Consider the following 24791-nt stretch of genomic DNA (forward strand, 5'->3'; position numbering starts at 1 on the left):
GGTCCTTTGATCTTATAATTACCATCCTTGATGTTGGGTCACATAAAATTATAAAAGGACTGGACAAGCTAGATGCAGGAAAAATGTTCCCAATGTTGGGCGACTCCAGAACCAGGGGCCACAGTCTTAGAATAAAGGGGAGGCCATTTAAGACTGAGGTGAGAAAAAACTTTTTCACCCAAAGAGTTGTGAATTTGTGGAATTCCCTGCCACAGAGGGCAGTGGAGGCCAAATCACTGGATGGATTTAAGAGAGAGTTAGATAGAGGTTTAGGGGCTAGTGGAGTCAAGGGATATGGGGAGAAGGCAGGCACGGGTTATTGATTGGGGACGATCAGCCATGATCACAATGAATGGCGGCGCTGGCTCGAAGGACCAAATGGCCTCCTCCTGCACCTATTTTCTATGTTTTTATGTCACGTTCTCAACATCATCCTCAGCACCACAAAAATACAATCAGTCCCAGAGCAACACCCACTGCACCCCCAATCTCCTCCTTCAGCTTTATAACTCTCCGCAGTCCTGGTATTTTGACCGTCTGTGAATTTAATCACGCGATCACTGGCAGCCATGCCTTCAGCTGCCAAGGGCCTAGTCACTGAACCTTTCATCGTAGATCTCCCTGCCTCTACGTATCTTGTGGATTACACTCATACGACCAAGGATTTTGTAATCCGTCATGACGTCTTTGGAAAACCAAGAAATACATATGCTAGAAGTATGAAATAAAAATTACAAAAATGCTGGAAACAGTAGCAGGTTAGGTAGCATTGGTGGAAAAAGAAAGAGAGTCAATATTTCAGGTCAAAGGCCCTTCGATAGAACATGGACAAAATGGTCCACAAACTGAAACATTAACGTTCTTTGTCATTGTACAGATGCTGCCTGACCTGTTGACTGTTGCTTCCATTTATAGTTAATAATTTCTGCTGTGGCAATGCTCCAATTTCTATTTCATACCACTCCTGTTGCTACATTAAATACAGTGCATTAACGGAATCAGTTGCTGTCATTTCCTTACTTGGAACCTCCACTGAATAATATTCGATCCACCAAAATTTCTAACACAGTTAATTTTGCTATTTGAGATATTCTTCACACAAAGACATCTACAGATGGGAAATAAATGGTTGCAAATATTTTGTTAAAAGTAGGACTTTACACATCCGCTGTTCTTATTAAGAGATGATAGTCTTCAGTGTGTTTCATAGCCAAGGAGATAGCATTAAAGTACAGTTATTGTTGCACTGTAGAAAATACAGCAGCTAATTTGCATTAATAATAAAGCTTTATTTCAGACACAGGTCCATATAACACACATCATACAGTATATATATACAGTATATATATCATTCAGCAAGCTCCCATAAAGAGTAGTGTGATAATGTCATAAAGTCTTTTTTGGAAATGCTTATGAATGATAAATATTGCCAAGAAAACCAGAGAAAACTCTTCTTAGAAATAAGGCCTTTGGATATCTTACATCCATCTGAGGGAGCATTTGGGGCCTCATTTCAATGCCTGATATGATAGAGAGCACATCTGACTGTGCAGCACTTACCTGCCCTCCCCCACAACACCAATACACGCTCACATCTCCTGACCACCACCATACTCCTCAGGAAGCAACAGCATCTTTGAGCTCAAGACACTGGACTGGGACTCAAACACACATTCTGACTCAGAGGTGGCAATGTTACACTGAGTCATAACAGTAATTAATGGCAACCGCACCCATGACAGCTGTTTCTGCCAGTATTGCTCAACATCCAGTTTGAGATGTATTAGGTCTGTGTCATGATATTTAAAAAAGTATGACTGTGAGTTCAAACGTTACTGTAAATATCATGAGAGGCATTGCAGTTAGACATCTGAAAATAATTATATTTGCATGACATACATTACAACCTTAGAATGCAGTGTTATGCTGCACAGTAAAAAAACCCACAAGCAATGCTCAATAGCCATGGTTTATAGTGGTGTCTATTTTCAAACAGGCTGGAGACAAGGGGGGAAATACAATAACAAAGGGATCAATGAAAGAGTTATTGGAGATAATTTAGTTTGGTTTAGCGATCGAGCCGACCAGCAATCCCCGTACAACAGCACTATCCTACATACTAAGGACAATTTACAATTTTTAACCAAAGTCAATTAACCTGCAAACCTGTGCATCTTTGGAGTGTGGGAGGAAAGCGGATCGATCACCCAGGGAAGACTCACGCGGTCACGGGGAGAATGTACAAACTCCATACAGACAGCAGCCATAGTCAGGATTGAGCCCGGGTCACTAGCGCTGTAAGGCAGCATCTCTACCGCTGCGCCACCACAATAACTAGGAAAGGGATGGAACAAGTATTTGAAGAAGAACCATTTACAATATCAGCCTACAGGAAATGGAGAAATGGACATAAAGGCAGAGGAGTTGGGTTTTATGAACAAATGGTTACAGAGGGTTTAGAAAGCATGATTTTATTCCATTCATGGTGCTGGATTTGCTGTCAAGAGCAGCATTGATTGCCTGTCTTTAACTGTCCTTGAAAAGGTCGCAGTCAGCTGCTCTTTTATAAACCTCTGTAGCCTGTGTTTAAATGACGCAAGCACTGCTGTTAGAGAGGGTAAGAAAGATTAAACTCATAACCATTAAAGACGCAGAAACATATTTCCAAAACACCTACCTGTCTGTGGCATCCTATACCAAAGCCCAACCTACAGTGGCTTGCAAAAGTTTTCATACCCCTTGAACTTTTCCACATTTTGTCACATTACAACCACAAACGTAAATGTATTTTATTGGGATTTCATGTGCTAGACCAACACAAAGTGGTGCATAATTGTGAAGTGGAAGGAAAATGGTACATGGTTTTCAAATTTTTTTACAAATTAAAAACTGAGTGTGGCGTGCAAAAGTATTCACCCCACCTGAGTCAATACTTTGTAGAACCACCTTTCACTGCAATTACAGCTGCAAGTCTTTTGGGGTATGTCTCTACCAGCTTTGCACATCTAGAGACTGAAATTTTTGCCCATTCTTCTTTGCAAAATAGCTCAAGCTCAGTCAGATTTGATAGAGAGCGTTTGTGAACAGCAATTTTCAAGTCTTGCCAGAGATTCTCAATTGGATTTAGGTCTGGACTTTGACTGGGCCATTCTAACACATGAATTTGCTTTGATCTAAACCATTCCATTGTAGCTCTGGCTGTATGTTTAGGGTCGTTGTCCTGCTGGAAGGTGAACGTCTGCCCCAGTCTCAAGTCGTTTGCAGACTCTAACAGCTTTTCTTCCAAGATTGCCCTGTATTTGGCTCCATCCATCTTCCCATCAACTCTGACCAGCTTCCCTGTCCTTGCTGAAGAAAAGCATCCCCACAGCATGATGCTGCCACCACCATGTTTCACAGTGGGGATGGTGTGTTCAGGGTGATGTGCAGAGTTAGTTTTCCGCCACACATAGCGTTTTGCATTTAGGCCAAAAACTTCAATTTTGGTCTTATCTGACCAGAGCACCTTCCTCCACATGTTTGCTGTGTCCCCCACATGGCCTGTGGCAAACTGCAAATGGGACTTCTTATGGCTTTTTTTCTACCATGGCTTTCTTCTTGCCACTCTTCCATAAAGGCCCGGTTTGTGGAGTGCACGACTAATAGTTGTCCTGTGGACAGATTCTCCCACCTGAGCTGTGGATCTCTGCAGCTCCGCCAGAGTTACCATGGGCCTTTTGGCTGCTTCTCTGATCAATGCTCTCCTTGCCCAGCCCGTCAGTTTAAGTGGACGGCCATGTCTTGGTAGGTTTGCAGTTGTGCCATACTCTTTCCATTTTCGGATGATTGATTGAACAGTGTTCCATGAGATGTTCAAAGCTTGGGATATTTTTTTATAACCTAACCCTGCTTTAAACTTCGCCACAACTTTCTCCCTGACCTGTCTGGTGTGTTCCTTGGGCTTCATGATGCTGTTTGTTCACTAATGTTCTCTAACAAACCTCTGAGGCCTTCTTCTTCTTCTATGTAGTGTTTTTTTGGCGGTTGGCAAACAACTTTTTTGGTGCATTACCGCCACCAACTGGCATGGAGTGTGGATCAAACAACACCATTACATATACTAATAAGCTATATCCTTCTGAACAAATTGGTTACCCTAAGAAAAAGCAACAGGATTTGATAGCACTTATATGAACTCCCTTGCAAAATATCTATCAAATCAAATTGTACTCTTGCTCACTCATACGTCCTCTCTCCTCCTACCTCTCACAATGTACAATGCCATGCTCTATTGTCTCTTCTTGCCCACAGTATTCACATCTGCCTGTATTATGCTTGCCTATTATAAAAAGTGTACTGTTCAGACCAGTGTGTCCAAATCTAATTCTTGAAATTACTGTCTCCTCTTTTCTGTTTTTTCCTGCACATCTCATTTCTCCCACTTTCCTCTGGACTCTGTAGAACCACTGTCCTTTCTGCTCTTCCTCCCATTGCTTTTGCCATATTTCCTTCAGTCTTTGCTTAATAATGTCTTTGATTTCAGTTTTACCTATGTTAATACTTAAATCAAGCTTACTTCTTTGTGTTACCTCTTTTGCTACCTTATCTGCCATTTCATTTCCTCTAATGCCAATGTGTGCTGGTACCCATAAAAATATGACTGTAAGCCCCATCATTTGAATTCTGAATAGTGTTTTGTTGTATTTCAATCAAAATGTCTGATCTACTACCTGAATGACTGTGCTGTAAACTCTTTATTGCTAAACTTGAATCTGAACAAATAACTGTCCTTAAAGGCCTAGTATCCTCGACCCACTGTACTGCTAACAATATTGCAATCATTTCACCTGTGTATACTGATACCTCATTATTGATCCTCTTCCCTACTTTGATGTGAAACTCTGGTACAATAAATGCTACTCAATTTAAGTTTCAAGTTTAGCAATAAAGAGTTTACAGCACAGTCATTCAGGTAGTAGATCAGACATACTTTATCTACTGAATCTTTTGATGCATCTGTATAAATTTGGACAAAACTGTGGTATCTGTCAATGTATTCCTGTATGATGACTGAATTATACATATGTTGTTTATCCCTGTTTTCCTGTTCTAATATTGTAAAGTCTACTGTTGCATCTGGAAGTATCCAAGGTGGAATTGAAGGTAATGGAACCATTGGAACCACATTTAATTGTGCTATGCTGATTTGTATTGCTCTCTGGGTCACTGTCCATCCAAAACTTTTTGTTTCCCTTCTCTCCTTTTCCCAGCATGGTTTGACAGTAACTTGTGCTGGGTGTTCTTGACTGTGGCCCTGTAGGTTAATCCAGTAATTCAATGAATGCTGTATCCTTCTCATCTCTAGAGGCATCTCCCCCATTTCAACCTGTAATGCTGCTGTTGGAGTTGTTTTTATTGCACCTGTACATATTCTCAATGCCTGATATTGAATGTTGTCTATTTTCTTAAGAGAAGTACTTGATGCGGACCCATACACCACACAACCATAATCTAACACAGATCTAATTAACCCAGTGTATATAGCCTTCAAAGCTGTTCTATCTGCCCCCCAATCACATCCAACTAAACACCTCATTACATTAAGTATCTTCTTACATTTGTCCACTACTTTCTGAATATGAACCATCCATGTAATCCTCTCATCAAACCATAAACCTAAAAATTTATAGTATTTTACTCTCTCCAATTCCTGGTTATATAATTTTAGTTTTACCTCACTACCAATTTTCTTCCTAGTAAAAAACATGATCTTTGTCTTTTCCACAGAAAATTTGAATCCCCATTTATATGACCACTCTTGTACCTTTATTATAGCCCTCTGTAGTTTCTGCACAATAAACTTCACATTTCTCCCCCTTTTCCAGATTGTCCCATCATCCGCAAACAGTGAAACTCCCATTTAATTTACAATTTCTTCATATACATCATTTATCATTACTAAAAATAGTAAAGGACTTATTATGCTCCCTTGAGGTGTTCCATTTTCAATATCTAATGTTCCTGAGTATTGATTTCCAACTCGTATATTGACTCCCCCAGAAAGGAATCCTTAATCCATTTAAATGCTTTAACCCCCAATTTACCTAGGTTTCACTAATTTTCAATCATATCATATGTTTCTCAGTATCAAAAATTTACAGCTACTACACTTTCTCTGTGTAATTGTGCTCTCCTAATTTCATGTTCTAAACATATAGCTGGATCCATGGTGTACCTCTGAGGCCTTCACAGAACAGCTGTATTTATACTGAGATTAGATTACACACGAGTGGACTCTATTTACTAATTAGGTGAGTTCTGAAGGCAGATTTGTTCCTAGTGAAGGCAATTGGTTTTCATTAGGGGTATCAGAGTAAAGGGGGGCCCTTTTGCACGCCACACTTTTCAGTTTTTTATTTGTAAAAAAATTTGAAAACTATGTATCATTTTCCTTCCACTTCACAATTATGCGCTACTTTGTGTTGGTCTATCACATAAAATCCCAATAAAATACATTTACGTTTGTGGTTGTAACGTGACAAAATGTGGAAAGGTTCAAGGGGTATGAATGCTTTTGCAAGCCACTGTATGTTTGAGGTACAGCACTCATCTTCCTTCTGGGAACATTGCAGCCTTCCAGATTCAATATCAAAATCTACAACATGACTAACCCACTTTCCCTCGAGCATAAAGCAGTGATGGAAGAACTCAACAGGCCAAGCAGCATCTGTGGAGGAAATGGACAGACCACATTTCGGGTCTGGATGCTTCTTCATAATGATATTGCATTATGCTCTAGAGATGCTGCCTGACCTCCATCTCTTTGTTTTTTTCTCACGATTTCAGCATCTGAATGGTGGCCTATTAAGAAAAAGGGAGATGCAACCAGACCTGGGTGTCATGGTACACCAGCCATTGAAAGTAGGCATGCACTAGTAGGCATGCATTTTTTCCGGTGGGCGGCGCGACTCACGTCGCAGCGGCCTTTGCAGTCCGTCTGTCTTTTTGTTATTTTTTGTCCCGTTTTAATGTAGTTTTTATTATTTTGATGGGGTAGGTGTGTGTGTGTGTGTGAGGGGGGGGGGGGGGACGGGAACCTTTTAAAATTTTTCCCCTGCACGGAGAACCCGACCTTTCCCTGTCGGGTCTCCGTTGTCGTTGGGGCTGCACCGTGGAGCGGCCTCCAGCAGGAACGTCCTGGGGCTCCAGTCACGGAGCTGCGGACCTATTCGCCATCACGGAGCTGGCCGAGTCCGGAGCGGGAGGATGTGGCGCGCTGCTGTGACCCGACCCTCGGAGATTCGGAGGCTTACCGCAGGTCTGGTGGACGGTGACACCGGGAGCCCGCGGCGGGTCCCTGCTGGGAGACGGCTTTTCGGGGCTTCTGCAATGGCGACTTCACCCGCCCGAGTCGCGGGGGTCGAGGATGACCTGGAGCGGGGCCTTACATCATCGCCCGGCGTGGCTTCAACAGCTGCGGGACTTTGCCAGCACCCGCCCGGGGCTCCAACAACAAGACCCGGAGCGCGGCCTTGCATCACCCGGCGCGGCGTTAATGGCCGCGGGACAATTGTTATCGCCCGCCGGGGGCTCTGACTTTGACTCTGACATCGGGGGGAGAGGGAAGTGCAGGGGAGAGATACGCTTTTTTTGCCTTCCATCACAGCGAGGTGGAGATGCGCTGTGATGGATGTCTGTGTAAATTGTGTTGTGTCTTGGGTCTTTTTTTTCTTGTAGGTATGACTGCAGAAACAACATTTCATTTGAGCCTCTATGAGGTTCAAGTGACAAATAAATTGTATTGTATTGCAGGTGCAGCAGGCAGTGATGAAAGCGAATGGTATGTTAGCATTCATAGCAAAAGGATTTGAGTATAGGAGCAGGGAGATTCTACTGCAGTTGTACAGGGTCTTGGCGAGACCACACCTGGAGTATTGCGTACAGTTTTGGTCTCTTAATCTGAGGAAGGACATTCTTGCCATAGAGGGAGTACAGAGAAGGTTCACCAGACTGATTCCTGGGACGTCAGGACTTTCATATGAAGAAATGAACTTGGCCTGTACTCGCTAGAATTTAGAAGATTGAGGGGGGATCTTATAGAAACTTACAAAATTCTTCAGGGGTTGGACAGGCTAGATGCAGGAAGATTGTTCCCAATGTTGGGGAAGTTCAGAACAAGGGGTCACAGTTTAAGGATAAAGGGGAAATCTTTTAGGACTGAGATGAGAAAAACATTTTTTACACAGAGAGTGGTGAATCTGTGGAATTCTCTGCCACAGAATGTAGTTGAGGCCTGTTCATTGGCTATATTTAAGAGGGAGCTAGATGTGGCCCTTGTGGCTAAAGGGATCAGGGGGTATGGAGAGAAGGCAGGTACAGGATACTGAGTTGGATGATCAGTCATGGTCATATTGAATGGCGATGCAGGCTCGAAGGGCCGAATGGCCTACTCCTGCACCTATTTTCTATGTTTCTATCTATGTTTTATCTATCTTTTACTATAAATTAAACATCTGTAATACTGGAGACGCACGGAACTCTAGATGGTCTTTGACAAAAAAACCCAAAGTGCTGGAAATGTCCCAACCCAAAACATCATCTATCCATGTTCTCCAGAGATGCTGCCTGACATACTTAGTTACTCCAGCACTTTGTGTCTATTATGATGGTCATAGTGCTAAGTCACGCATTTCACGCAGTAGAAATTGGTAGTTCCTTCTGCAAACAGCAATTGGTACTCAGTGATTTTTTTGTTAATCAATTGTAAAGGGGTAAAGGAAAAATACAGGTAGTTGGAATTAGGCAACGTTATCTTTGATCTCATTTAAAGTAAAAAATGATTCAAAGGGCTAAAATGCCCCTTTTTCTTGCTATGCTCCTGTTATGATTATGTTGCCCGATCAAAATAAAACCTGAAGAAAGAGTTAGAGACATTCTACACAAAATGCAGCAAAACTTCCTTTTGTTCCAAATAATAGTCAAGACCTTGGAGGTTGTCCATTGTACATAAAGGCTGGTTTTCCTTTTTATTTTTTACCATTTGTGCACTGATGGTCACCCATTGTGAACTGTTGCTTCATTGCCTAAGCACTGTGTTATAGTATACATCACAGTTATAGGGCTGCTTCACTAGAGATCCTGGAGTGTGCACTGTCTCCTTCTTCAAGTTATTACAAGCCTCGTCTGCAGTTTGTTGCATTTGGAACCCTTTCACGATCCACGTTACTGCTCTAGTGATATTGCCTCAGAGGCAATTTTGCATGTTTACTGAAACAGAGCCAGCAGCAATTTGTTAAATAACAAACAGAGAAAGAAAAAAAAAATCAAAGTGTGAAGGTTTAGACTTTACTGTGAAATTTGTAACAGAGATTAATGTGCATTAACAACCCAATACTTGTCAAAAAAAACACAAAAGAAACATGCCATAATGAAAATCCAACATGGAGATCTAGATGTCAGGGGTTAGGGGGAGAAGGCAGGAGAATGGGTTAGGAAGGGGAGAGATCAGCCATGATTGAATGGTGGAGTAGACGTGATGGGCCGAATGGCCTAATTCTTCTCCTATCACTTATGATCTTATGATTGTCATCTGGGATGATTGAACTGACGGAGAATGGTAGGAACATTTAACAGTGTTTTACAGTAGAAAAATGGACGAAAGGATCATGTTTGGTATTCCAGGGATTCCCTAACAATCTATTGAATTCACATCAGTCATCAGAAAATGCCACGGTCAGATATAGATCAGTAAGAAAATGTTTATGTCACCCTCGGCTAAACACAGGAACATGAAACAACATTGAAATAAAGTAGTGGATATACTAAAGCAGTGGTCAGTCTAAAAAGAAGAGTCCTCAAACTGAAATGTTGCCTATCTATGTTTTCCTGAGATGCTGCCTGACCCCACCCCCCCCCCCCCCCCCCCCCCCCCCACCCCTGGCGCTACTCCAGGACTCAGTCTTCTTTTGGAAACCAGCATCTGCAGTTCCTGGTGAATATACTTAGCAGGTTAGGCAGTAATCTTCAGCAAGAGACAAAATAGATGATGTTTCACGGTCAATGCCCTGTCGTTTCATGCACTGTCCTGAACCATTAACTTCCATTCCTTTGAACCATTTTGATCCACAGATGCTGACAACTTGGTGTTTTGAGATTTTCTGTTTTTATTACCGATTTCTAGGACTTGTATTTCGTTTTTGTATAAAACACTGCTACATAAAACTTAAAACCAATTGGAGAGATGCAGTCTGAACTGCTGAGTTACTCCAGCTTTTTGTGTCTATCATCAGTTTATTTTAACCAGCATCTGCAGTTCCTTCCTACACAAATAATCACACATGTTATTTTTTCATTGAATGGGGAAAATGGGCTTGTTTGTGCATTATTACTTCTAAAAATTCCCGTCTTATTTTATTATCTATCTCATCATTAAACAAAAACTCCTGGGACTTTGTTTCGGTTGATGTTAATTCATTGCGTTTGCAAAATAATTGACGATGGATGGAACATAAAATGTGGAGAATTTTGACTTGGAGATCATATAACATTGTACAATATTTGTCCAAAACACTTTGATTACACAAACCAACAACTTCAGTTTTGTATATAAAGAATATACTCAGAAAAAAATCATTGATCTGAAACAGTAATGTTGCTTCTCTCTCCATTGTCACTTCCTGATATGCTGTGTTTATCCAGCCCTTTTCTGTTTTTTTATTTCAGATTTCGAGCATCTGTAATTGTTGACTTTCGAACTTCGGTCTTCTGTCCATTGCAGCAGTGTTCTATCACATGTCCTATACTCCAGCCAAGAGTGAATGATCAACATTATTATTGACAGCATTTCGTCAAGGAGATAAGGCATCATCTGTCTGCCTTGTAAGTCCCCACCTTTACTGAAGGTTTCCAGACTGGAGTAAGCAGCTGATAGCAACAATATACAAACCATCAAAACGACCTTGGTAATTTGAGGGTCCACCTCTTGATATCCTAGCAATGTTTAAAGTGACGACTTAACTCACACCTGTCACGAAGGTTGCATTCACAAGTTTATTATTCCACTAGAAAGTTGATGAGAGTGGCCCTGGGAGAAAGGATGGCTCTCTTGATGGGGCGACCCTGCAGCTGCCTGATCCCTAATTCACTCTGAAGGATCAGCTCTTGCACCCGCTCTGCATTCTTCACCACATGTTGGGGCACATTCACCGAGCCACAGACCTTGTTGTTGATCTGTTGGGGAAGAGTTGAGCAAAATTGGTCACAGACATACTTACATTGCATTATCACTCTTAACATCAGCAAATATAAATTAGATGTGAAAGATGCTTTTGAAATTATAGCCTTTTGCAGACAGATTTCTCCATGGATCATCAAAGCCACTTTCAAGATTCCCACTTTGTAACTATTTTGAGCAGGGCAGCTTTGAGGCCCAATTGTTGTGGTGGTCTAAGAGTTGGCTTTGGTGAATTTGAGCTCCGGTGAGGACGGCAAGCAGACACAGGTAAAGGCACAGTGGGTCTTTTTATTTTTCTCAGTTTTCTTCTAAGGGCAGTCAAGTTAGTCAGTGGAGTGGTGTGTACCTCCTGCCGGATGTGGGATATCAAGGACAAGTCAGGTGTCCCAGCCAACTCTTTTTGCAGGAAGTGTATCCAGCTGCAGCTCCTCTCAGACCCCATGGATCGGTTGGAGCACCAGTTGGTCACACTGAGCATTTAGGAGGCAGAGAGTAGTAGTATCAGGAAGGTGGTCACTTTGCAGGTTCAGTCAGGAAATTGGGTGACCATCAGAAGTAGGCAGATAGTGCAGGAGTCCTCTGTGGCTATACCCCTCTCAAGCAAGTACAGTAGTATCCAGTACCAGGAAATTGTTGGGGGAGTGAGAGGGGGAATAGCTTCAGGGGAAAATATCAGTAGCAGCGAGATCAATGGATCCATGTTTGGTTCTACGGTAAAACTGGGTAGAGCAAAGACTTGAAAAGCAATAATGATAGGGGAGTCTATGGTCATGGGAATAGATAGGAGATTCTGTGGCCATGAAAGAGACCATGTGTTGCTCCCTGGTGCCAAGGATGCCTCACAACTGGCCCAGGGCATTCTGAAAGGGAATGGTGAGCAGCAGAGGCTGTGGTCCATATGGGTACCAGCAACAGCGGTAGGAAGAGAGATGATGTCCCGTAAAGAGAATTTAGGGATTAGGTATGAAACTGATAAGCAGGATCTATAGGATTATAGACACAAAATGCTGGAGTAACTTAGCGGGTCAGGCAGCATCTCTGGAGAGAAGGAATGGGTGATGTTTCGGGTCGAGACCCTTCTCTCTAGGATTATTATCTCAGGATTACTCCCTGTGCCACGAGCTAGCAAAACCAAGGACAGGAAGATGCTACAAATATCAGCATGGCCAAGGAGCTAGTACAGAGGAGAAGGGGGGAGGGGGGGGGGGGGGGGAGTGGGGAGGCCTTCCCTCTCTCTCCCCCTGATGCCTATTATGAAATTAACACACAATAATATCTGTATCAGGATCTATTTCCACATGTGCCATACTATTGCTTTGCATCCCAACCCTTGCCAGACTACTATAAACCCTTCTGAGTACCTATCTTACTTGTGTTCTCTTTCAAGTAAGATATGATCTATACATGAGAATGGGTTGCATCTAAACAGGAACAACACCGATATCCTGGTGGTGAGATTTTCCAGTTGTACTCAGGTAGCTATTTTGAGTAGGGCAGCTTTGAGGCTATATGGGTCTGGGATATTATTGCCAGTAGAAACATGGATAGGAGAGGGGCAGAACTGGCAGCTCAGTGTTCCATCGGGCAGACACTACAAGATAGACAGAGTGGCAGGTAATAGAGGTGGCAGAGTTGTTTTTTTGATTTTGTGGAACATGACAGCAGCGCTTGGAAGGATATTTTTGGGAGATCGCCCAGTGAGGCAATATGAGTGACACTGATCATGACGTGTGCAGAGATGGCAAAGAGTTGATTATGCTTTGACGGGTTGAATCAAACTGTGGTGCAAAATGAGATGGTTGACGTCACGCTGGCAGTTAGAAATAAAGAGGTCTAGATAAGGTAGAAAGCCATTGTGGGGAGTCCCAGTGGAGACGGGAGAAGGGGTCATCACTGGGTGGTGACTCTTTTGAGGACCGACTTTTCCATATCGGAAAGGGGGTGGTCGGAGGGGCGATGGTTGGCGCTGCTCCCCATCTATATCTCTCGTTCCTCTCATCCCTAACCAGTCTGAAGACTGAGCTTTGCTGCCTTACAGCGCATGCAGCACCGGAGACCCGTGTTTGATCCTGACTATGGATGCTATCTGTACGGACTTTGTATGTTCTCTCTGTAACCTGCATGGGTTTTCTCTGAGATCTTTGGTTTCCTCCCACACTCCAAAAACGTGCAGCCTTGTCGGTTAATTGGCTTGGTGTATGCGTAAATTGTCCCTGATGTGTGTAGGATACTGTTAATGTGCGGGGATCACTCGTCGGTTTCCGCACTGTATCTCTAAACTAAACTAAAGGGTCTCGACCCGAAATGTCACCCATTCCTTCTCTCCAGAGATGCTGTCTATCTCTATTCTATAGTGTTTATAAGATTGAAATCTGTCCTCATTATCAATGGTGTAGATGCAGGAAGGAGTTTCGCATAGCTGAGGAGTCCAGAACTAGGGTCCAAAATTTCCAAAGAAGAGGGAAGCCATTTAGGACTGAATCAAGGGGCAGTACTGTTTTTCTGAGCAGAATTAATCTTTGTCATTCATTATCTCGATGTGCCGTGGAAGTATAGTAATTGATTTTACTGAAAACAAAGACACTAGATTTCTGGATTTTAGAGGACTATGAGGATAGAGCAGTAAAATAGTAATGATCAGCCACAATCGTACTGAATGTTGAAGCAGTCCTCTCGGGGCCATAAACGTCTGCTCCTGATTCTATTTCTTATGCTCTTGCAAAACCATATGGCGAGAAAATTAAATTCTGTCTGCTTCTGGTGATGTCGAAGCGACAATATTGGCAAAGACACTAGGTAGTACTCCCATGATATGCAAATAATGTCAAGGATATATTTAATATTCAAATGGGAGTCTTAAGTAGGGCCTTGGTTAAAAATGTCATCTGAAATATACCATTTGTGACAGCATGGTACTACCCTCCAGACTGCAGCAGAGCTCTGCCTGAATCTTGGACTCAAATCTCTCGATGGTGTCTTGAGGGAAATATTACTTTGATGCTCCTGGGGATTTACTAATTAACCCAACAAGTATATTTCTGTTGGTTTTAACCTCAAGTTTCTGACTTAAATGCCGAAAAGGAGTCCCATCTACTGACCCAGATAATACTTGGACCAAGGGAAGGGGCACTGTCAGCCACTACAGTTCAGAACTACAGCAGCAAAACTATATTTCCTTCCTATACTGAGAGAAAACTTACGAAAAAGCGATCTCCTTTCTCACTTTTCTTCCCAATTGCGATTATTACGATTCAAACAAAAAGTTACTTGCTCCATATTCTATTATGAGAATCAAATGGTGAATGAGAGCATTAGAAAATATCTATCTACTGTGTCTTAGAATCAGAGAATTGTGACCCACTCACTGATAGATCCGTGCCTCAATGTTTCCCTGTCTTCACAGAGACCCTCCACAGCAGGAAGATGGATATAGGAGGTTAGTCCATTGATCAACCATGGTAGAAAATGGATGAAATTAGAAATGAATGGCCTCTTCCAGTTACGCAAAGAAAAAATTGGTGCCAAAGACTTGTAGCTGTTAATGTCGGGCCCAATCTATCACCCACCTTGGAGATGCAAGGAGAAGACTGAGGTGAGAAAAAACGTTTTCACCCAGAGAGTTGTGAATTTATGGAATTTCCTGCCACAGAGGGCAGTGGAGGCCAAGTCACTGGATGGATTTAAGAGAGAGTTAGATAGAGTTCTAGGGGCTAGTGGAGTCAAAGGATATGGGGAGAAGGCAGGCACGGGTTATTAATTGGGCACGATCAGCCATGATCATAATGAATGGCGGCGCTGGCTCGAAGGGCCAAATGGCCTCCTCCTGCACCTATTTTCTATGTCTATGTCTATGGAACAAAATAAGTTGGAACGTTTCAAATATCCAAAGAAGAGCAATAAGTTCTGTGTAGTGGAAGAAAGAGGAATTGTACAAAAAGTAAGAGGTATATACGAGTATACCATGCGGAAGAGTTATTTCACATTTCTGCTCTTACCCTGACTATCATCTGCACAGTGTCTGGCTGCTGCATATACACTGGGTCCACCTTTGGCCATTGTTGAAGAAGTACATCAGTGTTCCATTGACAGAGAGTGGAAAACTTATTTTGAACACTGGAAAGACCTGAAAAGTAAAGAAACACGTTAATTTGTGCATTAATGTAAAGATAAAATTGTAATTCCCAAAAATACATCAGGTGGCGATGGTGGTGATGGCAACACCTTGAGGAAATGAATGTTTATTTGTCACAAGCCATGAGACAATGGAGAACCATGGTGCCAATCCCGTTCAACATTAGACAGAGAAATCCAGTCATATCAGGCTCTGAATTATGTGACTTTAATATAAATTATACTTTTGAGTGTTATCACAATTATAAAAGCAAAAACATACATTCCTTGAGTGCCTTTCATTATCTTTTACAGCCATGAAGTGCTTTTTATAAGAGAGTTGTTGCTGTAGACAGGAAATATAGCAGCTAATTTGCACAACACAAGCTTCCAGGTGGCATTGATTTATTAGCTTTTAATATTATTCCAAATAATAAACCAAAACTAACTGGTAGGATTGACCACTAAATTTCAGCAAACCAAATTTAGATATGACGCTCCAATAAGCATACCATTCACATGTTCCATGAACTATATTTTAGGATTCAGATAGGTGGATTTATATGCCCAATTGGGATAATATTTAAACATTTCTACTAAAACCTCACGTTAATTTCTTTGACCTCTATCTGCTTTACATTTTAGATTTATTTTTCACTCTTCAAAATGTCTCAGGTTTACTACGGTGAGGATGGCGCTGCAGGTAGGTTCTTTCAAGAAGTGGAAATTAAAATGGTAAATGTAGAGTTGTACTGCTTGAGTATTTACAAACCTCGTTTCCAGAGGAGTACCGGGAGGCAAGGTACAAGGTTTGCTGGAAGAGGCTACAGTGGGTGGGCATTTGTTTCCCACATAAAACATTCAGTGAACTATCTGAGCAATTCTCATCATCGATAAAATAAAAAGAGCAGCTGGAGGAATTCAGAGGGTCAGGCAACATATGTGGAGGGAAATGGACAGTTGTCATTTTGGGCCGATACCATTCATCTTGACTAAAGGATTATGGAGAAGTAGCCAGTATTAAACATAGAAACATAGAAAATAGGTGCAGGAGTAGGCCATTCGGCCCTTTGAGCCTGCACCGCCATTCAATATGATCATGCCTGATCATCCAACTCAGTATCCCGTACCTGCCTTCTCTCCATACCCCCTGATCCCTTTAGCCACAAGGGCCACATATAACTCACTCTTGAATATAGCCAATGAACTGGCCTCAATTATCTTCTGTGGCAGAGAATTCCAGAGATTCACCACTCTCTGTGTGAAAAATGTTTTTCTCATCTCGGTCCTAAAGAATTTCCCCTTTATCCTTAAACTGTGACCTTTTGTCCTGGACTTCCCTAACATCGGGAACAATCTTCCTGAGGAAATATTATGCAATAGAATTGCTCAGATAATAACTTTAGTGTGAGGAACTTATGTTGAGTCGCAAGAGAAGGGTTTGGGGTTTTCAGAAATACATGTCCCCACAAAGTAATAAAATACAAAGTACTCACAGGAGAACAGATGGCTTATCATAACATGGAAATGTTGATCTGAATAGGCATAGCTTTGTTTGCTTTGAAGCAGCTATAACGCTGTCAGAAGTTGTATTTGGTTTAGTTTGGTGTTTAGGTTGTTAATGGGGTCTCTTCCCAGGACATAGGCACCATTTGTTCTTTCTTTGTGACACATCTTTGAGCTCAAGTGCGTCACAAAGAAGGTTTGTGGTTGTTTATGTTGGGTCTTAGACAGCAAGGCTAGATAATCGTCTGTGATTTGGAGTCAGAGTTAAAGAGTTAAGTTATGGGTGATGGTTGTGTGACCTTTGTATAAGGATGATTTCTTATGTTTATAGAAAACTGAGAAAGTAACTCTGTTTTGATCTAAGCCAAACGATTTGGGTCTGCATATAGTAATCTTCCATTTGCTGCTGTGGAATGTTATTAATAAGAAGTCATAGAGAGGCCTTACATTCCAGAGATGAGCAAGGGGGAGGTTGTAATTCAGAATGAAACTAGACCCGAGCTTGGTAAGAAGCAATTATAATTTATCAAGTGTGACAAGTATATGGCCTTTGTGTGCTTGGAGTTGGGAATTGTGTGATTAGAAATAACTTAAGTCTTTACCACTTTGTAAGAATGGGGCAAAACTCATATTTAATCTTTGTAATCCATAAGTAATTGTATTTTAACTATGTAGTTGTAGGGAAATTATTTGTGTGTATGTAATGTGTGATTGCTGTATGATGTGTATTTTATATTCTGAGAGGTGGTCTTTGAGAATTGATTTAACATTTTTGTGGGTATACTTCATTGAAATAAAATTATTTTGAACAAAGAGGGTAACGTTAAACCACAGGCAAACGAAGGGTTGCAAAGAGGCCAGAAAAGGGAAAATCATGTGACTATATGTGTTGTCAATCACTGGAAAGGACTTAGTTGGTTAGTTAGTGCAAATAAGCTAATGTATGGTAAACCATAATGATTGGTTAATAGTTTGCCACACCTTCTGTACCATAATTGTCTAATACCTATATGATGCGTTAAGTTTGTACCAAAGTTACTAGTTCTTTGGATCTGTCCTGGAGCTTTCAGCTCTGTGTTGGAAGGTTTAGAGATTAGTCTCGGCGCTGAATAAAGAATCGATTTTAACAGCAACAATGGTTTGAATCAAGTTTTCTTGAATTAGACTGACAAAATAACTCAGTTTAACAATCTTTTTTGTGTCAATCTTCAGTTCAAAACTCTTTAGATTCTGGAGTCGTTCCTGAGGATTGGAGGGTAGCTAATGTAACCACACGCTAATGGAGGGAGAGAGAAAACGGGGAATAACAGACCAGTTAGTCTAACATCGGTAGTGGGGAAACTGCTAGAATCAGTTATTAAAGATGGGATAGCAGCACATTTGGAAAGTGGTGAAATCATTGGACAAAGTCAGCATGGATTTATGAAAGGTAAATCATGTCTGACGAATCTTATAGAATGTTTTGAGGATGTAACAAGTAGAATGGATAAGGGAGAACCAGTGGATGTGTTATATCTGGACTTCCAGAAGGCTTTCGACAAGGTCCCACATAAGAGATTAGTATGTAAACTTAAAGCACACGGTATTAGGGGTTCTGTATTGATGTGGATAGAGAATTGGCTGACAGACAGAAAGCAAATAGTAGGAGTAAACGGGTCTTTTTCAGAATGGCAGGCAGTGACTAGTGGGGTACCGCAAGGCTCAGTGCTGGGACCCCAGCTATTTACGATATATATTAATGATTTGGACGAGGGCATTGAATGCAACGTCTCCAAGTTTGCGGATGACACGAAGCTGGGGGGCAGTGTTAGCTATGAGGAGGATGCTAGGAGGCTGCAAGGTGACTTGGATAGGTTGGGTGAGTGGGCAAATGCATGGCAGATGCAGTATAATGTGGATAAATGTGAGGTTATCCACTTTGGTGGCAAGAACAGGAAAGTAGACTATTATCTGAATGGTGGATGATTAGGAAAAGGGGAGATGCAACGGGACCTGGGTGTCATGGTACACCCAGTCATTAAAAGTAGGCATGCAGGTGCAGCAGGCAGTGAAGAAAGCGAATGGTATGTTAGCATTCACAGCAAAAGGATTTGAGTATAGGAGCAGGGAGGTTCTACTGCAGTTGTACAGGGTCTTGGTGAGACCACACCTGGAGTATTGCGTACAGTTTTGGTCTCCTAATCTGAGGAAAGACATTCTTGCCATAGAGGGAGTACAGAGAAGGCTCACCAGACTAATTTCTGGGATGTCAGGACTTTCATATGAAGAAAGACTGGATAGACTCGGTTTGTACTCGCTAGAATTTAGAAGGTTGAGGGGGGATCTTATAGAAACTTACAAAATTCTTAAGGGGTTGGGCAGGCTAGATGCAGGAAGATTGTTCCCGATGTTGGGGAAGTCCAGAACAAAGGATCACAGTTTAAGGATAAGGGGGAAGTCTTTTAGGACCGAGATGAGAAAAACATTTTTCACACAGAGAGTGGCGAATCTGTGGAATTCTCTGCCACAGAAAGTAGTTGAGGCCAGTTCATTGGCTATATTTAAGAGGGAGTTAGATGTGGCCCTTGTGGCTAAAGGGATCAGGGGGTATGGAGAGAAGGCAGGTGCAGGATACTGAGTTGGATGATCAGCCATGATCATATTGAATGGCGGTGCAGGCTCGAAGGGCTGAATGGCCAACTCCTGCACCTATTTTCTATGTTTCTATATTTCTATGTTTAAACCAGCATCTGTAGTTCCTTCTTACACATAGTACCGTGGAACTGACAGGACGGACTTAAATCTCTGGGAAAAATTGAAAACCTGCACACTCAAGACAAGTTCCATGAGAGTGAATTTGCAAGTTTGCCACAATGAAACTACCTCATACTGGAAAGGGGCTCCTTGAAGCAAATATTATCGGAAAGGTAAGACGACAGTTGGATGCAATCCAGAAGAAGAAAAAGATGAGGATTCAAAGGCAGCCTTTTTGGATGTAATAGCATTGCTTCTATTGCCAATTATATTCTTGAACAGATTTGTGTCTTGTAACACTGCCTGAACTCAAGCATGGTGCTGAGTAAAATCTCTTTCAATATGCCTTGCAAAAGTAATTTGCAAAGCAGGATAGTATGATTATACAAGGTAGTGAAGGACATGAAATAATTGAAAGGAATAAATTCAGATTAGTTTATTGTTATATACACCAAGGTGCAATGAAATTCCTTGTGCACATGAAACTCAAAGTGAATGGCATCCACTAATGTCAGATACAACAATAAATAGAGCAAATGAAAAACAGTGTGAAGGTGGACGAGCCAGTCCTTACTGGATAGAGTTAAAACACATATTGGCTAATGGTTTAGCATTTTAGATATTCATTACTGGAAGGTCCAAATACTACTTCACAAATGCAAGGCACCAAGGCAGATTCCTTGTATGTATACATACTTGGCTAGTAAAATGGATTCAATTAAAAATATATATTCAATAAGCTTGATTTTCATAAGCAGCTTTGGCCTATCTAGCTATGTAGCTAGGCAACAGGGACTCGTACGTTAGACTATTCATCGACTATACTCTGCCTTCAACACCATAATCCAATCCAAACCTATCACACTAAATTATTAAACTCGACCTAGGTGACATGCTTCAATGACTACCCCCAACTGGTGGCACCACCATCTGTGTGATGAATTGCTTTGAGAGGTTGATTATGGTGCATATCAACTCTTACCACAATAAGTACAGGACACACATAATTTGTCTACAATAGATTAACTGGGAGGGAGGGAGGGAGGGAGGGAGGGAGGAGGGAGGGAGGGAGGGAGGGAGGGAGGGAGGGAGGGAGGGAGGGAGGGAGGGAGGGAGGGAGGGAGGGGGAGGGAGGGAGGGAGGGAGGGAGGGGGGGGGGGGAGTGCAATCTTGTTGGCTCTTCACTCTGCACTGGGCCAATTGGAAAATAAGAACGCGTAACGTCAGACAGGTGATGGCGCACATTAAATCCAGCCTTCCTTGATTCACTGCAGCTTGCTTACTGTCACAACATGTCCACAGCAGACATCATCCCCCCATCACTAGGAACGCCTAGGCAACAGGGACTCGTTAGACTCTTATTTATCGACTATACTCTGCCTTCAACACCATAATCCTGTCCAAACCTATCACTAAATTTCAGGACCTAGGAATCAACCCCACCTCTGCCACTGGATCCTCGACTTTCTGACCCACAGACCACAATCAGTGAGGATAGGTGACAACATCTGTTCCACAATAATTCTCCACACTGGTGCCTGAATAGGATGTATTTTCAGTCCCCAACAATACTCCCTATATACCCAAAACTGTACAGCTAAATTCGACTCCGATTCCATCTACACGTTTTCAGGTGACCCTGCTGCGGTGGGCAAAATCAGGAATGATGGGACGGAGTACAGGAAGGAGTTAGAGAACTTAGTAATGTGGTGTCAAGACAATAACCTCTGTTTCAATGTCAGCAAGATGAAGCAGATAATTATCGACTTCAGGAAGCATGGTGGGGTATAATCCCCAACCAGCATTAATGGTGCCAAAATGGTTGAGAGCTACAATTTCCCTGGCTTTAGTATTACCAACGATGTCGGGGACCAACCATATTAATACGATAACCAAGAAGGCCCACCAATGCTTCTACTTCAGATTCAGATTCAGATTAAGATTCAATTTTAATTGTCATTGTCAGTGTACAGTACAGAGACAACAAAATGCATTTGGCATCTCCCTGGAAGAGCGACAAAGCAAACTATTTGAATAAATAGGAATGGGGGGGGGGGGGGGGGGGGGGGATACAGAGATTAAGGTACGTTGTTGAGTAGAGTGAAAGCCGGGGAAGAAGCTGTCCTCGACCAAGGGTTCGGTCAAGGGAGAGTAGAATAGATCCTCCCGGATGGAGGAGGGTAAACAGTCCATGCTTGGGGTGAGAGCAGTCCTTGGCGATGCTGAGCGCCCTCCGTAGACAGCGCTTGCTTTGGACAGACTCAATGGAGGGGAGCGAGGAACCGGTGATGCGTTGGGCAATTTTCACCACCCTCTGCAATGCCTTCCGGTCGGAGACAGGGCAGTTGCCATACCATACTGTGATGCAGTTGGTAAGGATGCTCTCGATGGTGCAGCGGTAGAAGTTCACCAGGATCTGAGGAGACAGATGGACCTTCTTCAGTCTCCTCAGGAAGAAGAGACGCTGATGAGCCTTCTTGATCAGAATAGAGGTATTGTGGGTCCAAGAGAGGTCATCGGAGATGTTGACTCCCAGGAACCTGAAGCTAGAAACACGTTCCACCTCCGTCCCGTTAATGTGGATGGGGGTGTGCGTGCCGCCTCTGGACTTCCTGAAGTCTACAATGAGCTCCTTGGTCTTCTTGGGAGTTAAGGGCCGGGTTGTTGTCAGCGCACCATGCTGCTAAGTGCTGGACCTCCTCCCTGTAGGCCAGCTCATCGTTGTTGCTGATGAGGCCAATCACCGTTGTATCATCTGCATACTTGATGATGGTGTTAGTACCATGTACAGGTGTGCAGTCATAGGTGAAGAGGGAGTAGAGAAGGGGGCTCAGCACACAGCCCTGTGGAACACCGGTGTTCAGGGTGAGGGTTGAAGAGGTGTGCTTGTCTAACCTCACAGACTGGGGTCTGTTGGTTAGAAAGTCCAGTATCCAGTTGCAGAGGGAGGGGTCGATGCCCAGGTTACCGAGTTTGGTGATCAGTTTTGATGGTATAATGGTGTTGAATGCTGAGCTGTAATCGATGAACAGCATTCTTACTTCCTTGGCAGACTGAGGAAATTCAGCACATCTCCAATGCCCCATAGAAAACAAAGACACAAAATGCTGGAGTACCTTAGCATGACAAGCAGCACCTCTGGATAGAAGGAATGGGTCAGGGGAGAGGGAGATACAGAGATAAGGACGTGTGAGGTGTGAAAACGAGTCAAAGGGGATGAAGGTCAAGGAATATGTAGAATAAATCATTGTTAGCTTGGAGAATAACAACAAAGCAAACAAATAAAATGTAAATCAGGACAGTCAGACTACTTGGAAAAAACTGGGGGGGGGGGGGGTGGGGGGATGGAGCGGCAAGTGTTACTTGAAGTTAGAGAAGTCAATTTTTATACAGTGGTGTCAGCAGCCCAAGCGAAATATGAGATGCTGTTCCTCCAATTTACACTGGGCCTCACTCTAACAATGGAGGAGCCCCAGGACAGAAAGGTCAGTGTGGGAATGGGAGGGGGAGTTGAAGTGTTGAGCAACTGGGAGATCAGGTAGGTTTAAGCATACTGAGTGGATTCAGGTTGCATCATTGCTTGTTTAGATCAGTTCAAGACTGCTACAAAAATGCAGAGTTGTGGATGTAGCCCCAAACACATCACACCGACTGTTGACCACATCTACACTTTGCACTGCCTCTGAATAGCTACCAACATAATCAAATGCTTGTCCCATCCTGGTCATTCCTTCTTCTCCCTACTCCCATCAGGCAGAAGATACAAAAGCTTGAAAGCACGTCTCACCATACTCAGGAACATCTCCTTCCCCTCTGTTATCAGGCTCTGAACAGTTCTTCCATAAGGTTGGGTACAGCCCGATTTACCTCTACCCCATTGTGGACATTGGACTTTGTAAATGGAACTGATACACTACAATGCTGTGAACTATACTCCACACTCTGTCATCTTAGCCGTTGCTCAATCTATGGTACCTGAGTTTGGCCGGATTGTATTTATTGCGGTATCACGGTTGATGCCAGGTTCCACAACTCAGGTTTATTGATAGTGACAAGAAAGCCCACGTCCACATGGGGGTGCTGTCCGTCGTCGTCAGGGTGCATGTGAGGAGAAGCTGGCAATCTCGGGTTTGTCGCGGCACCTCATTCGTGGTCTCGAAGGAGGAAGCATGGAGATCTCGGGCTTCTCCCTGCAGTTCACCCTTGAGTGGCCATCTCAGGCTTGTCCTGGCAGTTCAGCTTCAGGGCTTCAAGAGGTCTCAGTCTTATCTTGGTGGCTCAATGTTTGCCTCTGTGTGGGCGCAGTGCTTCGTTGTCTGTGGGCAGGTAAGAGACACTAGCGGTCTTAGGCTTGCCCCGGCTGCTCAGTCTTGGCCTCAGCGGAGGCACTAGCTAGCTGTCTATGGCTTTTCCTGGCAGCTCAGTCTTGAACACACGGTGGTGTTGGTGGTCTTGGGTCTGTCCCAATGGTTTAGTCTTCCTCCAAACCTGCGACAGGGGAACACAGCTAGCAGGAAGCCACCCCACCCCACTTCTTTTTCTCTCCCTCTTTTTCGCTCCCTCTCTTTTTCACTCTCTCTCTCTCTCCCTTCCTTTCCTCTCTCCTGCTTCTCTCAAGTTCAATTTCAAATAAATTTGAACTCTCTCCCTCCCTCCCGTCCTTCCTTTCCTGTCTCCTGCTTCTCTCGCCCTTTCACTTCCCCCCTCTGGCTGGAACGCCTGCTTTTACAAACCAATATCAGTTAATTGCACACAGCTGTTACTTATATAATTGTGGCCTCAGCTCAAGGTTTGGCCTCTCCTGGCCTGTCTGGCAGTGATGGTGATCCGAGTGTCATCTGAGGGAGGGGGAGCTGTCACATTATAATATTACCTGATCTGATTACACAGCATGCAAAACAAAGCTTTTCACTGTATGTCAGTTCACATGACAATAATAATAAATCTGTTGTTCATCGATTACAGCTCAACGTTCAACACCATCATCCCCTCTAAACATATTATTCGATAAACTAAGGGAAAGGCACAAAATGCTGGAGTAACTCAGCGGGTCAAGCAGCCTCTCTGGAGAAAATGAATCGGTGACATTCTAAAAGTCCCGACCCAAAACGACACCTATACATTTCTCTTGAGATGCTGCCTGCCACGCTGAGTTACTCCAGCATTTTGTGCCTGTAAATTGCTCATTCTAAGCTTCCCCCCAGCCTAGTTTCAGTCAAAAACACTGAAT

At 43.0% G+C, this 24791-nt stretch overlaps 1 protein-coding gene across 4 annotated transcripts in view; it reads right to left on the reverse strand.

Moving 5' to 3' along the window:
• Positions 1 to 10124: 10124 nt before the first annotated feature.
• The window catches only part of lars2 (leucyl-tRNA synthetase 2, mitochondrial), an 86618-nt gene continuing 71951 nt past the window's right edge, over positions 10125 to 24791 (reverse strand). For 3 of the 4 annotated variants that reach the window (XM_055658747.1, XM_055658756.1, XM_055658765.1), the window contains exons 20-21: positions 15208 to 15335; positions 10125 to 11208 (exon numbers count right to left, since the gene is read on the reverse strand). In XM_055658747.1, the coding sequence (XP_055514722.1) occupies positions 11032 to 11208; positions 15208 to 15335 (305 nt within the window). In that variant the 3' untranslated portion in view covers positions 10125 to 11031. The remainder of the gene's footprint in view (positions 11209 to 15207; positions 15336 to 24791) is intronic. The other variant, XM_055658774.1, reaches the window with a different exon arrangement.

This window comes from Leucoraja erinacea, chromosome 2, assembly GCF_028641065.1.
Source record: "Leucoraja erinacea ecotype New England chromosome 2, Leri_hhj_1, whole genome shotgun sequence".
Taxonomy (NCBI): Eukaryota; Metazoa; Chordata; class Chondrichthyes; order Rajiformes; family Rajidae; genus Leucoraja; species Leucoraja erinaceus.